Consider the following 17,819-nt stretch of genomic DNA (forward strand, 5'->3'; position numbering starts at 1 on the left):
ATTATTATCAGTGTTGAAAACAGTTGTGCTGCTTAATGTTTTTGTGGTGCGGTGATACATATATATTTCAGGATTCTTTGGTGAATAGAAAGTTCAAAAGAATAGCATTCATTTGAAATAGACTTTTTTTTGTTTGTAACAATGTAGTCAATGCAACAATCTTAGTCTTGACCTTAAAACAATAATAATTTACCCAGGAAGCAAAACTGCATACATATTTCCTGAGACATCATGATTTTCTGAGAATGTATTATGAATATTGGTGTAATTTGTCTTTTTCCATTTCAGTTGGTTTTAGTATAAATCTCACTTTATTTTTTTATTTTTTATTTTTTTTCCACGTAAAGTGGAAAAATCTCCCAATGGAACAAGACAAAATACATTTGTATTCACACATACATAATCCATTTTTCCTAAATACCTAAAAGGTATTCACTTTCCTTTACATTTTTAGTGCAACTTTTACATCCCAGGCTTTTATTTATAAAGACTGAAACGGGGTTCATTAAAAACTGAACTTTGTGGTTAATGACCTGAGGGAGACCAACCTGGACGTGCTGATCTGCTTTCTAACAATGCTTACACAAATCAGGGGGTCACGGGCAGTATCAGGTGTGTGTGTGTGTGTGCGTGCGTGTGTGTGTGTGTGACAACAGCGAGAGACTATCCTTCTCTCTGCAGCAGCTTTTCCTGTTTTCACACACAAGTACTCCTATAATACACACACACTTCAGTGAGCAGCTGAAGTAGGTTAGTCTTTGCAGCTCCCATCTGCCTCATCTGCTGATTGTTAATGATCTGTGGTCGCATTTTAATGTGTTTCTCTCCATTTTCTCATTTTCCTGCCATCATCGTCTCTTTCTGTCTCTCTCTCACACAGACACACGCAAGCTACTTTCACGCTGTGACATTCATTACAGATCTCGCTCTGTCGTTGCTGTTGTTCATTGCTTGATGCTGTTTTTTGGCATTACTTTAATTTTGTCTTTCTCTTTCTTTTTCCTCTCTGTTTTGTGTTCCCTTTCCTTATGTGCGTGTTTTGTCGTCATTTTCCAAATATTCCATTTGTAATTCCCCTGCATTCTACATTCAAACCTTTTACCTTTGTGATGTTTGTGTGTATTGTGTGTATTGGCATGAATGTGTGTATGGATGGATATTTATTATTATTATATTCCTCCCTACCTCCCTGCTTTGTGTCACATACATTTCTTTCCTGTATGAACATATATATATGTGTGTGTGTGTGTGTGTGTATTGGGTCCTGAAGTCCGCCGTTGGAAGCGCGTAGCAGGCTGCTCCTGAAATGCTCCAAGTGCGGTGTGATCTCCAGTACTGCCCTGTCCAGCTCTACCGCCAGCAGCGCCATGTTAGTCTCATTCCATATTCTCTCTTTGTCTCTTCTTTCTCTCTACGTATCTTTCTTTTTTTCTCTCTTTCTTTCTCTAGAGCCCAACATTGACAGTAAGAAACAGAAACTCTTCAAAGAGTCGCCCTCCTGTCTGCACACTCCAGAACTACATCATTTTCTTTAATCTTCACTGAAAAATGCCCTCAAAGAAGATCGTTTATGGCATTACAATATTGCAAATCATTGAATAGACATTATAAAAATGGCTTTAGAAGTCGATATATTGTTTATTCGTCAGACATAAGCCTACGGGAACCACAATTCAGTGCAATATATTTTGCAGTCCAGTCATAAAAGTGTCCAAGACAGACTTCAGGGCCATTCACACAGAACACGTTTCTGCTTTGAAAAATGCAAGACGTGGGTGGTGGAAGGGAGAAAAACACAAGGTCTCGGGAAGTGTAACTTTTTTAAACTTGAGCGTTTTTAGGACATAGCATCATGCACGAGACACAGCAAAAGACGTGAAACACAGTGATCAAAGATGTCAAAAAAATGTTGTCCAGTGGAATTGAAAAACCTGTTCTGCAGTAAAGTGCCACTGCAGTAAGACAAAATACACTTACTAAAATACTTAATATCTTTGTGTCGTACATTTAGTAAATCTTATTTCAAGGATTTTAACTTGAAAATTAAACAAAAATATGTGCAGGATTTATTTTTATTTTTTTCACAATATCTGGCTCTCGCGCTATGCTGAATAACTGTTGTAAAAACACAGAGGTCGTACATCTACCAAATTACTCTAATGATTGGAAAAACGCATTCTTAAATGTTATTTTATAAATATATATTTATTAATAAAATTAATTTAATTGTATTATTTATACAATTACTTTTTTTTTATTAAAAAATGAATGTGTTAAATTGACAGCCATATTGAAAACACAAATACATGCACATACACACAAACAAGGAGGATTGTGCTCTTTGAAGAGGTAAAGAACCAGAATGTGGATCAGAGTATGGGCCACCTCTGATTCTTTTGACTTTGGATAAATTGGACTTGTCTCTGCTATTTGCTGGAGGGAAATAGTCATGTTATTGAAATGATAATTAATTGAATGATATTGCTTCTCTGTTCCTCTTTCTCTTTGTCATTTTTTTGTTCCTCATCCCATCCTTGCTGTCTGCTTTTTCTGCCTCTGCTATCCGAGTATAAATATGAGTGTGTGGTGCCATAATACAACTTACATTCATAGAAATGAATGAAGAGGACTCCCTAAAGGAAGTTTGTGAGGACCATGTTCACATGATCCCACCGATCACCTCATTTTATTCGATGTCAGCGTTCCTGCTCCATCCCAACCCCATGCTCTCTCTCCAGTTAGTTAGGGGAGGACACTGAATTTGAGTCATGCTTTTTTACATCTACCAACTCAACCTTTTCTGCATTGTTATTATTTGAGCATGAGAACTCATACTGTAGATTTGCATAGAAGCAAATCTCTTCCTCTGTCTCATTGCTAATGTCCGTCCCATCACAGTCATATGCAGGAGACTGAGTCAGTGCAGCGTGAAGATGTTAAATTGATGCCCAGCTGTGGTGAGCCCTTGCTTGGCTGAGCTCATGCGGACAGTCCTTACTGACACCTGATATTTATCTAAATAGGCTCTGCATGATGCAGAAACAAAACGGATTAGCAACATGTTGGAAATTCATCAGGGCATGTTAGCATGAGTGCTCAGCATTATGAAAAGCAATTATTTGCCTGTTTTACAAACAAACTGAGAGCGTGTCCAAACTGGATTCACTATGTGTGTCTTTTCATGGAATTATTAAATTATAATTATTATTATTAGTAGTATTAAGTAGTAGTAGTCTTTGCATGATTACATGTTGTCATTCCCTTATGAAAATGGACCGTGGTAACCATAGTTTCCTACTAAATGAAATAAACAAATTGTAAAAATAAAATAAATTAATACAGAAAATGAAACTTGGAAATCTGCTATATATGGCTGAATCTTAAAATGCAATATTTAAAACATATATTTTTAAAAGTGTTAACATGTTAACTTGGTATATTAATTTAATATACTATTAATAGAATTTAAAACAACAATACATTAACAAAATACATAAATTGTTTAATTTTATATTATTGATATTATAATTTTATTCATTTCTAGGATGCATTTAATTCATAAAAAGTTCTTGTGAACATTCTATCTGAAAGTAAACAAACAAACAAATAAATACATAAAACGCAAAATCTTAAAAATGGAAATCTGCTACATATGGCGGAAACTTTGGTTGCCGTGATACTTTTTTGTATGGAATTCTAAATTATGCTCTCTCAATACTCCGTATGTTGCATATATAAAATGTAGCAATAACTAGGTCCGGGAGGTTTCTAATTATTACCCCTCTAATGACTCAAGTATACATTTACGCTGTATTGACACTCAGTGAAATGCCTGTAGTACAGAGCTGGTTTCTAAATCTCATCAACACCATCATAGCTTGACTCTAATCGTGATAATATCTTGATGACTAATGATTCCAGGTGCAGTGATGTCACCACCTTGCTGCGTGGATGATCAACTGCATTTTGCTCTGTACTCTCTCTGCACAGGGCATCGTTATGGAGCTCTTGTGTGGTTCTCCCTCTGTTGGCACTCACATGGATGTCAGCTGTGCTAGCCATCACAGACCGCCGATCAACTCTCTTCCAGGTGCTCTTTGCGGTCTTTGATTCAGTCCAGGGATTCGTCATCATCACCGTGCACTGTGCCATGCGCCGAGAGGTCAGTGGGTTACATCTATGATGCAACCGGCAATGATTCAGTTATCTGTGTAGAAATTATTATAAAAGTCACAATTATGAATAATAAAGTTAATAAGTAGTCAAAGTGGTTGTTCTGGGTCAGAAATAGTCTTCACTGGGTAACTTGTGCACAAGGTCACCGACAAGGAAAAAGTAACCTGCTAACAACATTTATGGGTCATCAGAATATCAGAATTTTATGTATTTATTAAAAAAAAAAAATGTTATTATTATTTTGTTTTGTTTTTAATTAACAACCTTGTTGTAACATAAAAGTATATTGGCAGGAAAAATTGCATCAAATATTATTACATTTGCTTTGGAAGGCCTAAATACAAAATGTTTTTTAAAATGTTAACATGTTAAAGGGATAGTTCACTTTCAGTTGCTGGTCCTCATTGACTTCCATAGTATGGGAAGAAAAAAAAATAATAAATAAATAAAAAAAAAAAATATATATATATATAACAAATGTTCATCCACAGCTTGAGTAGCAAGATTGTGTTCAGTTTTAACTCTTTCTTCCATGGGGACCAGCAACTGAAGGTGAACTATCCCTTTAACTTAGGATATTAATTTAATATACTATTATTATAATTTACTGATATTTACTGATTTTGATATTCTGTTTTTCAACAATGCACATCATTTATTTTTATTATTATTTTAACAAAAATAATAGTAGATATATACAGAATTTTTATGATGCATTTAATTAAAGTAAATATTCTTTTGAACGTTTGAATGGTAGTGTGTGTGTGTATGTTTTTTTTTATATATTACAAATTATATGTATTTAAACATATAAACACTATCATTCAAAAGTGATGTGTGTGTGTGTGCATGTTTATGTTTATGTGGTTTATGAGGACACAAATTTGTATAATGACATGGGTCCCCATAAACCATAAAAACAAACCTGTGTGTGTGTGTGTGTGTGTGTGCGTACATATACTACTTTCATACTTTCATATTTAGAGATCCCTGGCCTCCGGCATCAAAGAGTTTGATAAACCTGACTTAGATAACCTCTGTCTTCATCACACTATTATATGCATGTGATTGGCCATAATAATATAAGAAATAAAAGTTCCACTGTTATACTGCCAGTCTTAGAGGACAGTCAGAGGTGTATTTAAATGGCAATTGGTGGAGGATTTTTATTTGAGTCCATTATTTTAAGGCCCACTTAGGAATTAAACTTGGCTTGGAATGCTGACGCACTCAATATTTTGAAATGGCATGCACTCCTTTCACGTTATAATGGGTTGGTCTTACCGGCCATAAATTAATCAAATGATGGATCAAACTATAGTCACATTGTAGTGGGTCTGTAGCCAAGATGTGACAGTTTCAACTCTCCAGCATGTACTGTGGTAACTTGGCTGACTTTCACGTATCGGGTAATTCAAAATATGCTGCTGGTGTTTAAGGAGGGAGAGAAAAAAATCAGTTCTAAATTGCTAAGCCATATATGTTAAATCAATATTGCAAAACCAAAGGATTAGAGTAAAATAAATCCTGGTATTATTTTAGTAAATATATGAAAATCCCTGGCAAAGCTTTGATGTAATCCCTAATAGCTTTAGCAAAACAAGAGAGTGGAGTTTGTGCACCGGATCCTTGCGCTAGATGCAGTTTGATGTGCGAAGTACACTTTGAAATGGCAGAGCCAATAATGAAAAGGCAGCATTCATGATTAGCACAGGCAAATGAGTGGGGGATGGTTTATGGGAATAGTTTGTTCTCATGTATTTTTGAAGATAGAGAGAGCCTAGAAGGCATGCCATCGGGTGTCATTCTGATACGTCTACAGCTTTGACTCAGCAGACAGTCATCCATAAACAAGCTCTGAGAATGAGACCGTCTCCCGCTCTGTCTTGCGAAACAGCCTAGTGTTCCTGCACATCGTAATTTTAGTTGCGGGGAGGAGAGCAGACTGATTACAGATTCTGGTCTAGGCCGGTGAATAGTGTTGCAGCATGATAACTCATGCTCAGTTGAATAGAAAGAGAAGGGATTTACTAAACAGTGCAGAGAATGTGCAGTCAATAAATAAAGTGTTTCAACAGCATATGCTTGATGCTATTCGGAGGACGCAAGTAGATTAAAGTGTCATTTGTTCAGCGTGTAACCTTTGCAAACCATAAAAGTCGTGGCAGATCAACCACTTGGGATATGTACAACATGTTGTAGAATTAACATGTCTCAAATGTGCCTCCAGTGAACACTTGGGATGGGATTTTATCTCAGGTCTGAGATCAGGCAAACCAAATGTTCTTGTCTTGTGCATATACACTGCCATTCAAAAGTTTAGGGTGTGTAAGGTGTTTTAATGTTTTTGAAAGAAGTATTTTATGCTCACCAAGGCTGCATTTAAAATACATTCAAAATGTAAAAACTGTTCTTACATTACATGTATTATTATTACATTATATGTACAGTATTTATTTGAAATGGTGATCTCATTATATCATTTAATTCATATAATTTCGCTTTTTTTTTTTTTTTTGAGCAACCAGTGTGTGTCAGTACAGCATTTCAACAATTAAGTCAAAATGCATTTCTAAGATGTGTCTTTACACCTGTATTTAGCTCTATCCCCTTGTGATTGAATTACCTGAGAGGGGCCTTTGTCATGCATCCAGACAGTCTCAGTTAATCTCAGTTATGTTCTTTTTTGGCAACAAGAGCTCTGATCTTCCCAGTTAGGAAACACTGTGCTTTCACTTGCTCATTCTGTAGGCATTTTGGCCATAAATCTGTATGCAAATGAGTGGCGTCCCATTGCTAAGGCTACACTGTCGTCAGGGGAAACAGCATCACACTTTATTTTCTTTTTTTATTTATTATTATTATTATTATTATTAAAGGGAGTGTCTTCCTCCCTATTGTTGTAGAGCCTTTACATTCTGCAGTTATGTAAACTCCTGCAGAAATGCAAACAGGCTCACTGCAATGTTTGTCACTCAGGAATATAAACTAATATCAACGTTTTATGAGAAATCACTTACAGATGCCCTCTGTAAATTACTAAAATAACTAGATTAAACCAATAGATTCTCCTGAGTATATAGAAGCTGCTAGTGTCTTTAGGATATTTACTACTATCGTTAGTTTCATGTTAGCATCAACACAGGATGGTGGGAAGATATTCACCCGTCCTATGCATTTTTTTGAATAATGTCTTAAGAATCACTGACAATCTACTTGTTATAAAGTGATTGAGTATAATTGATTGAGTATAATAAAAGATAACAAAAACAACAATTCTTCTAACTTACTGAATGCCTAGAACCAAAATGACACATATTGATATGTAAATATCTGTAAAAAAAAACAAACAAACACTATACTTATTCTAAAATGTTTTAGTCTGCATTTTAGGATACTCTTGCTCCTGGTTTCATCTCAGATCTGTGTTGCCAACATTCCAGTTTTATTTTATTTGTATTCCCTCTGCTGGAACCCTCTTTTGTCTTGCTCTCCGACCACACAGTACCTCATGTTCTGCCATTTTTCAGAAACTGAGAGAGGATGAAAACCCTAACATTAGTGATTGACACCTGCAAAGCACACGCTTGACGGGACAACTGTCGACTGTGGTTCCATTCATGTAGTACATACTAACCAAACTCACTTTCAAAATTCAGTTGTGACTCCTGAAATTTTAAGGGGTAGCTATTGTTATAGAATATGGTTGACACTCCCTTTCATACCTGAACTGTGTATGAACACAAGCAGGCCTGACCACCTTATTCTGCTGTTGTATGCACAGCCCTAGAGAGGTTTGAAATTATGATGTTTTCCTATTTGTTTGGTTGCCTTCTTGATTTATATTACTATTTCATGGTTTTAAATTTAAATGAATGTCTCTCTGAGTCACCCTGGCTGTATCCCTTGTCTTCCCTCCTCAGGTGCAGGACGCTGTGCGCTGCAGGATGGGTGGTTGCAAAGATGACAGTGAAAACTCTCCGGACTCCTGCAAGAATGGCCAGGTGCAGATCATGGTGAATAGCATTCCATTCCATCTCATCTCACATGGAACTCTCAGAGGGTCGGCTTCACCTTTTTTAAACATCACATAATACTGGGTTATTGTGTTTCCCATCTGTGTCCTATTTCCTTTAGGAAAGCCCTTTTGTGCAATTTCTAGTATTTAGATCAAAGTTATATAATCTGTGTTAAGTTAGAGACTTAAAGGATTAGTTCACTCCAGAATTAAAATTTCCTGATAATTTACTCACCCCCATGTCATCCAAGATCAAAAAGTCAAAGAAAGTCAAAAAGAAATTAAGGTTTTGGAGGAAAACATTAGAGGATTTTTCTCTATATAGTGAAGGTCCAAATTGCAGTTTCAATGCAGCTTCAAAGAGCTCTACACGATCCCAGCTGAGGAATAAGGGTCTTATCTGGAGAAATTATCTGTCATTTTCTAAAAAATATAAAAATTGTATACTTTTTAACCACAACTGCTCGTCTTGCACTAGGTCTGCGATGTGCATCCACAACTTCACACATAACGTAGTCATGTTGGAAAGGTCACGTGTGACATAGGCAGAAGTACCTACACTGGTTCATAAAGGTAGGGTCGGGCGAAAAACTCTCATTTTCACCTCCAACTTCACAATCATCTGTCGTTGTTTTACCTTTTTTTGTGAAGGGCGTTTGACTTAGTCTTTGCATGTTCACTTTGTAAACACTGGGTCGGTACTTCCGCCTATGGAATGTAGGCGTGACCTTTCCAACATGATTACGTAATGTGTGAAGTTGAGCTAGTGAAAGATGAGCATTTGTGGTTAAAAAGTATATATATATATATATATATATATATTTTTTTTTTATTAGAAAATGACAGATAGTTTCGACCCTTAGTCCTCGGCTGGGATCGTGTAGAGCCTTTTGAAGCTGCATTGAACCTGCAATTTGGACCTTCAACCCGCTGGTTCCCATTGAAGTCCTCTATATGGAGAAAAATCCTGAAATGTTTTCCTCCAAAACCCAAAAGAAAGAAAGACAGGAACATCTTGGATGACATGGGGGTGAGTAAATTATCCAGAAATTTTAATTCTGGAGTGAACTAATCCTTTAAAATCAGAAGCTTTTTGAATAGCTTTGCTCATATTGAAATGTTTTTGAAAGGTCAACTAGTTATGAATATTAGTTATAATTACCAGTAATTATATCCAATACGAGAAAGCAATCAAGAATGTCAGTAACATACTTAGCACTTGTAACCTTATGGGGTATTTTCATGCAGTTTTTAAGCCCTTTACCCAGTGCCTTGCAGTGATTTGTTCATGTACAGGACTAGACTTGCATGTAACCATGGTAACTGCAGCAGGAACTCTCCAAGTGTGTGTGTGGATCCGTTTGGATGAGAGGGATCACTGCCTCTGCAGGTCTTCTCCACCTTTCCGCTTCCTCTCTTCAACTCACCCCTCATTTTTTCTCTCTTCCTACCTTTCTCTCCGTTCTGCCTCTTTGCCGGCAGAGGTGCCCGCACCGGCCCAGCCTCTACAGTCAGGAGCAGTGCGGCTCTCTCCGATATTCACCTGGGTGCTGCCAAGGCTGCCACCAAACCTGACCCGCCCACCCTCCTCTAGCCTTGGCCAATCACAGTCATGGACATAGCCATAACCACACCCACATTCTTCACCAGAACCACACTCAGACTCTAAACCACACCCACCTTCTCAATCACAACCATGCCCACAGACTCAACGACAACCATGTCCATACTCTCAACCACACCCTCGACAAGAACCACACCCACGCCCTGAGCCACAACCACTTTCATACGCTTAACCACAACCATGCCCACCAGACGCAGAACCTTGTATTGGAGCAAAACCACATCACTGTACATCTCTGAAATGAGCTTGATTGCATGTGTTTGCATTAGAGTTAGTGCTGACAATTTTAGAGTCGAGCTGACAGCGTAGCGTGAGCATATTAGCCAGCTAATTAGATAAGTGGTTAGCTGTCAGCAAGTTATTTAGTGCAAATGAACTGCTTAGTTTCCATGGCTGTGCAATAAAAGTTTTGCATAGTCGCAGGTCTCTTTTCCTTTTTAACTTTAACATGCAGGTATACGCATACATACAAGTTGCTCTCGCTAGGGCATGCTAAAATTGTTCCACAGTGTAATGCCCTGACTAAAGCTTTGTTTTGAACTCCTTTGAGAGTCAATTCTTTTGGCAGCAATAGCCAACGCTGCATTCTAATGAGGACCCGGAGTTAAAAAGAGCTGCTCTGGGACAGACATTTTTGGTTTACCCTGAGGGATGCAGTCAGTTTGTGTCCATTGTATTGTATCTTTTTTTAAGGGTCCTCCTCTTTTTTCATAAAAATAATATCCGTTTTGTTTGTTTGGAAAGTCAAGTCCAGCTGTGTCAGACAGCGGTATGCTAATTTATGTTCACTTTGGTTCATTGTAATTAGTGCTGGTGCTAAAGAATCTGCTATTTATTGTAGAGGTGTTGCAGATGTGTTGCATTAGACTAGTACTTTGTCGAAACACAGCGTGGTGATTGCTAAAATTTTATTTTTTTTTCTTTTTGATGGACCCTTTAACCACCACATACTGCCTATAACAGTGCTTAGCTCCACCCTTCATCATACACAAGCAGGGTTGGGGAGTAACGGAATACATGTAAAGGCGTTACGTAATCAGGATACGAAATACTAGTAACTGTAATCCGTTACAGTTACATCAAAAAACTAAGTATTCAGATTACAGTTACATTTTGTAAAAAGTGGGAATACTATCAGGATTAGATTTGTTTAATTTAAATTGAAATAAATGAGTATTTTGACATAACGCTATATATTTAGCGCTGCTTCATCATAGTTCTTGGTAGAGCCCTGCACGGGCCTCAAATATAGGCCCTAGCCCAGCCCGTGTCCGACAGCTTATCAGACTTAACGGCCCGAGCCTGTCTTTTTTCCCCCTTCTCCCAAAACAGCTTATACTACTGTCCCAGCTATTTAAATAGTTCAGTTTTGTATGTAATGGCAAAGTGATTATATTTCGTTTCGTTTTTTTATTAAGTTAATTTAGAAAAACATTTGGAGCATTTTTTTTGTTCGTTACAAGTTTTTGTTTTTTTAAAGTAACAACCAAGCGGCCAGCGGCAGACAGTAAGCTGATCATAGCCAATGTTTGATCAATTTAGCCTTCTCAAATCATCACGACTTGCCTAAAATAAAATCTATAGATATAAAACAGTTCAAGCATATAACAATGTTTAAACATTAAATCTAGATAAATGTGCGCTGTATCCAATAGTTTGTGCGGAGAGTGCAAGCTAAAGCGCGGTTTGCAGGATATGGAGGCGCCAGCACGATCACTTGCATTTTTTTTCAGTGGATAGCCTACGCCATTATTTTTGCTGATAAAGGTAAGAGTAATACATCATTCATAACTGTAAAGGGTCTACTTTTATTTGTGTGCACTCACAATATCAACAAAACGTTGTGCTTTTATAAAATAAAGAATATAAACATGATGCGCTTTATGCCGTCTCGTCTTGAACAGGAGCGCTTCACAAAAATTATCCGAAACTCAGCGAATAGATGCCTCACGGGCATGATAAATATATCTATAGAAAGCTTTAAATTACTACTTAACAAAATAAAACAAATCGAAAACAAAAACTCTTTCATTATAACAATAATCATAATCCGTTATTAGTAAATAATTCAAATATCTCCTTACTATTTCTCCCGGACACATTCATGATAATTACTTTTGCTGGGGTTTTGCGGCAAGCTTTAGCCTTGCGTGCATTTGAACGCAGAACTCTTCAGCTGCGCTGACTGCACGCAGCATATGCTGCTGCTGGACACTAAACACCGTCGAGCCGCTCTTGACAGTCGCGGCAGCACGGTCTCGTGTTGTTTCCACCAGCGCGGCAAATTATTACTTTTTCATCACTAATTGATAGATGTCTAAAATATAAAAATAGGAGAAGCCTAAAGCCCGGCCCGCGTCTGAACTATGACGTGAAAATTGTGGAGAAGCCTAAAACAGGCCCGAGGCCTGGCCCACGTCTAAACTATGACGTGAAAATTGGCCCGAAGCCCGGCCCTAGGGGCATAAAAAAGTAATGGACTTATTTACATATGTAACTTGAAGTAATCCAAAAGTAACCAGATTACATTACTTTTATATTGTGGTACTTGGATTACGTTACTGAATGCTTTTTTAATGAAGTAATTTGTAACTGTAACGGAATACATTTTAAAAGTAACCCTCCCAACCCTGTACACAATTTGTATGACCCAAATGTAAACTATCAAGAATTCGTCTCTATATATTTAGTTCACTTGTGGACAGCATGCCGTTTGTAACAAGCTGATGTAATCTCTTCTCTATCATTCATTCACCTACACAGACGGACTTTGAGAAAGACGTGGATTTGGCGTGTCAAACAGGTAAGTTCTTCTGGGACCTCCATTTTGCCTTTCACTACTGCTGTCCTAGCTCTTTGCTTTCTCATTCTTACACTTTCCTTGCCATTTTTTCACTTATTTGCCCTGGTTCTAATGCAGTTTGTTTAGTAAAACTTGTTCATATAAAGTTAAACCTGCACATCATTGTCTCCCCCTCACTTGCAGAAAGAGGACACCCATGTAAGTCTCACTCTAAAGTTAGAACATTCCTGTTTGTGTGTCATTTGTGTTAGACCATATTATTTTGTTGTTTTGGATAAACTGACATACAAATTGTGCATGTTCACTCTTTTATTGTCATATCCTTATTCTTTGCCATACTAGGGCCTTAATTTTAACTTGGAATATTCAGTTCCAAGAACTGTAATTGGCTGGTTTAGTTTTAACTAGGGCTGTCAGTCGATTAAAATGTTTAATCTAATGAAAGGGTTACTCCACCCCAAAATGAAAATTGTGTCATTAATCACTTACCCCCATGTCGTTCCAAACCTGTAAAAGCTTCGTTCATCTTCGGAACACAATTTAAGATATTTTGGATGAAAACTGGGAGGCTTGTGACTGTCCCATTGACTGCATAGTAAATTGCACTGTCAAGGTCCAGAAAAGTATGAAAGACATACTTTATATATCTTTACACTTTACATATCTTTACATATCGACTTTATTCAACGTTTTCTTCTCCTCCGTGACACTTCCTGCAAGCGCGTTCATGAGTTCACTAGCAGAGCGATGCAAGCACGCCTCAGATGACGCACGACGTAAATTCTATACGGGTTCTCGGTCTGTACGCTGGCCTCGATGTCAGCAGGTCACGGTGTTTACGTCGATATTTTGTTTTCTTTGCACACAAAAAAGTATTACCGTAGCTTCGTAAAATTACGGTTGAACCACTGATGGCAGATGGACTATTTTGACGATGTCTTTCATACTTTTCTGGACCTTGACAGTGCAATTTACTATGCAGTCAATGGGACAGTCACAAGCCTCCCGTTTTTCATCCAAAATATCTTAAATTGTGTTCCGAAGACGAACGAAGCTTTTACGGGTTTGGAACGACATGGAGGTAAGTGATACATGACAAAATTTTCATTTTGGGGTGGAGTAACCCTTTAATTACATGATGTGTTGATTAATTAATCTAATTAATCACAAATTAAATTTGGCTGTGAAAATACCCACAAAAGATCATTTAAAGTTATGATTGTGTTAAATGAGAAAGTATCAAGTAGACATTACAGCTTTAGAAATAAATATTTTTATTTGATTCAACATAAAATTTATTACACATAAATGTTTAGCCTACAGTGGCCTAACATAAACAATGGACCATAAAAGAAGATACTTTGAGAAACATATCTGTATTTTTTATTCATGCAATGAAACAGCTTTGTTACGAACAGTCTTCAAAATACCTTATTTTATTTTGCGCAAAAGAAAGTCATACAGGTTTGAAATGACATGAGGGTGAGTAAATGAGGACATGATTAAGATTTTGGGGTGAACTTTCCCTTTAAGGTCTTTTTTTAATGAAATTATACTCTAAATAAGAAACTAAAACTGCCAGCAGGTGGCCTTAAATGTATTTATGAGTCATTCATTCATTCTTTCTGTCAATGGGCCTTTGAATCATTGGTTCACCCGATTCGTTCAAAACGCAGATTCATTCAGAAACTAAACACCGCCGTGCTGCTCGGAGACGCACAACAATATATGGCTTTATCGGTAATATTTTCATTGGCAAAACTGAGCAAAAACAGACAATATTGTGTTTAAAATATAACACGATATTAAATTCTTATTTAATGAACTGTTGTATAAAATCACATTTAAACTCCTGATATTCGGGACAAAAACAGCACTCATGTGATATTGCTCTCGCTGCTCATGTGATATCGCTTATCATATGATATAAATATGAGACAAAAACTCATACAGGGGTATTTTTGCCCCAATAGCTTGTATTTTAGGGCATAACTGCATTTATGGTGTCGTTGCCCTGCATCATGTTTGTCAACAGTCAGGTCTGGGGGCGTTAACTGCAGCAAAATATTTTAATTGCATTATTTTTTCATAACTAACTAATTAATTAACACGTTAAACTGACACCCCTAGTTTTAACACTAAATCAGCTTGATAGTGTTTCTAGTTTCACCTCATAAAGAAAAAGTATGTGGTGCAGCGCTAGCATTTCAGGTTTATTGAAGTCCAGACTTATCTTGGTCTGTAACCTCAACATTATAGGAGTAGAAACAAATATGTTGATCAGTTTTGTGGAATAGAAACTACCATTGCTGTAATATCGACCTTATAAAATGTAAAATAAGACAATATCAAGAAAAGTTATATTTTCTTTTATTTTATAAGTACATTATTTTAGATAAATGCAGTTGCTCCTTATTCATATTTTTCCTTTTACCTTTTGGAGTTATGTTGGCTGTTAAATGTGACCTTATTAATGATGTATGAAATGGTTAGGCCATTATGGCTGATGTTTTTTTCTCTTAGAGGAGCTGATTTGTGCATGGCTTTCCTTCCTAACCCTACCTAATTCAAGTGAACTCCTACTGTAACACCTCTGGGGCACCAACTTTTGCAACCGTCCAACTTATGCATGCCAAGACTCCTGGATACTAATTCCCCTGCCTGAAAATGTTTGTCCTTTCCTGCCCTTCACTGCCTTACCTTTACCTGCTCTGTTGACCTCTGCACTGACAAACTCCATTTCCATGCACTGTAACTGAGCTCATTTTCTTTTGTCTTTTTTCCCATCATTCCCTCTACCGATCACATTCTCTCTGCGCCCTCTCAAATCAATCTTGCTTACTCTGTTACCGCTTCAACCTCTCTCCAAAACATCTGGGCTCTATACCTTTGGGAACTGCTGTGTAACCATCTTCCATCCCACCCCTTTCCTTTTCTGTCATGTGTTGTTTCACCATCCAACTTTGTTATAATCGGTTTCGCTCTCTGCTCTTTGCCACTCCATCCATCTGTGTGGTCTTGTGCACTTGACCTCTGCTTCCTTCTCTTTCTTCCTCCCCACTTCTGTCTATCTGTTCTCTTTCTCTCTTCCTCTCTCCTTCCAACCTCAGTCATCTTTAAGGAGGTAAACACCTGTAACCCTGCTACCATAACTGGCACTCTATCCCGCATCTCTCTGGACGACGAGGATGACCCCAAGTTGGCGGCTCATCAGGAAGGCATTAATTTCAGCAGCCTGCCTGGGAACATCCCACCCCCTAACCTCCTGGTGCAGGTACCTCCTTTGTGTCCCCTGAATGAGCTAAGCGAGCAGCCACTAAAGAAGGAGGTTAATGTGGAGCAACAAGGTCAGCATCAACAATCTGGACCCATCTACCTGTGCACCGAGAGTGGGCTGGGTTGGGCCCGACCAAACCCTTCTTCCACCCAGGATTCAGCTGGTGGCGGAGGTGGGGAAGGGGACTACATGGTGTTGCCTCGTCGGACAGTCAGTCTCAAGCCCCCTCCTCCAGCCCAGGATGAGGGGAATCCCCTGAACATTACAATGGATGACCCTCCCTTTCCTCCACCCCCTTCACCCTTGACTCTGCATCCAGCAGAGAGTGAGGCATACCCCGTAGACTTTACAGCTGTGGACCACATCAGCATGAACCTAAACCGCTCCTACAGCACGCTCAAACAGTTGCCGGCCCACACTGGGCACACGCACACACACTCCCACACCAACACCCACACCCTACAGGTCAAGCAGAATCGTCCCTCTGTCCGGCAGATCCTCACCTCGGGAACAGTGGAGCGCACCAGAACCCTTCCCCGTAACCTGGGCAGCACCAACACCAGCCACTCGGCTGGATCTTTGGAAGTAAGTAGGGGTTAAAGAAGGGGTTCATTCTTTCACAATCTACAACCATCAGTACCAAATGAGCCAGGGTATTTTGGAAACCACCTGCGGTTTGCAGTTTTGGCGTACAACATAGCAGCACAATAGTGTTGTAATTTCTTAGCATTCTTTCCAAAAACAGGGAACTGGGGACCACATAGCATAAAGAATCATTATAGCAGGAAAATGTAAATTAGATCTGCATAAAACATCACCAATATGAAACCAAACATGAATGCAGTGATTGCAAACACGACAATCCAAACACACAAACTGTACATTCCTACCTAGCAACAGATACATTATCACTAATTCCCTATCGATACTTCACTCATACTGCGTCTGTTTAAGACACTTGGGGAAAACTCCTTTTTCTTCGATGACTGAAGCCTTTCAATAACGCAGTGTAAATGCATGGCCATTAGTTCGTGCAGTGAATAAAAAACGAACCAATTGCTCGGCAGCGGAGCTACAGGAGCCTATGGTGGTAAAGCCCGCCAGAATGGGCGGGGTCATGTGGCTATATAAGTGGCACATTGCTATAGGATCCTCAAATTATTCTCCTTCAGCGACGACTACTAGATCTTTGCTCTACGAGACTACAAAGCCTTCGCCTTGATCAAGCCTCGCAGCAGATCGAGAGACCCCTTCCTGCTCGGCCATTCTCGCCGCTTCACGGTCTCCGGTTCACTGCCGCTATCCGGCGATATAAAAGAGCAAATTTCAGAGCAAATTTTCAGCGTTGTTTCAAATGCCACACCCATACTGTCGCTCGTGCAGGGCCCCCCTGAACGCCGCTGACGGTCACGGCGAGTGTGTTGTAGCGAATCAGCTCATAAGGGAAATATGAATAATTAATCATAACTAGTTATAATTAATTATAAATATTTAGATCCGCTGTAGATATTTATTTGACCTCTCAGGGTCAACTGTCTGTCAATTCTAAGAACGTTAATTTCCTGGTTAAGGGAAATAACTTTCTTACTGTACAATTCTACAAAGAGCTTGTAGCATAAATCTGCATGATTAAGCGACTCCAGTTATGAGCAAACAATGAACAACGTCAAGTGTGATACAAGTAAGACTTTATTAACCACATAAACACTTAAACTAGTCTAACATACTACATAAACAGTTAAACTGGTCTAACATACACATACACGCACACACACACACACACATACAGTTGGTATAGGAAAGGGTTAAAGCTTAACTCAGTAAAGAGGAGGGAGAATAAGAATAGGAAGTTATGGAACCATTTGCATATTCAGCAGATCTAACGCCTGAAGGAAACATCAGATTCTTAGTTCAAACACAC

The 17,819-nt window shown here is 38.4% G+C and overlaps 1 protein-coding gene across 1 annotated transcript in view; it reads left to right on the forward strand.

Moving 5' to 3' along the window:
- Nucleotides 1-17,819, forward strand: part of LOC107653098 (adhesion G protein-coupled receptor B2) — a 330,526-nt gene that overhangs the window by 278,812 nt on the left and 33,895 nt on the right. The window contains 5 exon segments of the mRNA XM_016476310.1: nt 1,285-1,369; nt 3,991-4,162; nt 8,100-8,192; nt 12,582-12,621; nt 15,732-16,483. Of these exon segments, the coding sequence (XP_016331796.1) occupies nt 1,285-1,369; nt 3,991-4,162; nt 8,100-8,192; nt 12,582-12,621; nt 15,732-16,483 (1,142 nt within the window).

The sequence above is a fragment of the Sinocyclocheilus anshuiensis genome, unplaced genomic scaffold (genome assembly GCF_001515605.1).
Source record: "Sinocyclocheilus anshuiensis isolate Anshui unplaced genomic scaffold, SAMN03320099.WGS_v1.1 scaffold33, whole genome shotgun sequence".
Classification (NCBI taxonomy): domain Eukaryota; kingdom Metazoa; phylum Chordata; class Actinopteri; order Cypriniformes; family Cyprinidae; genus Sinocyclocheilus; species Sinocyclocheilus anshuiensis.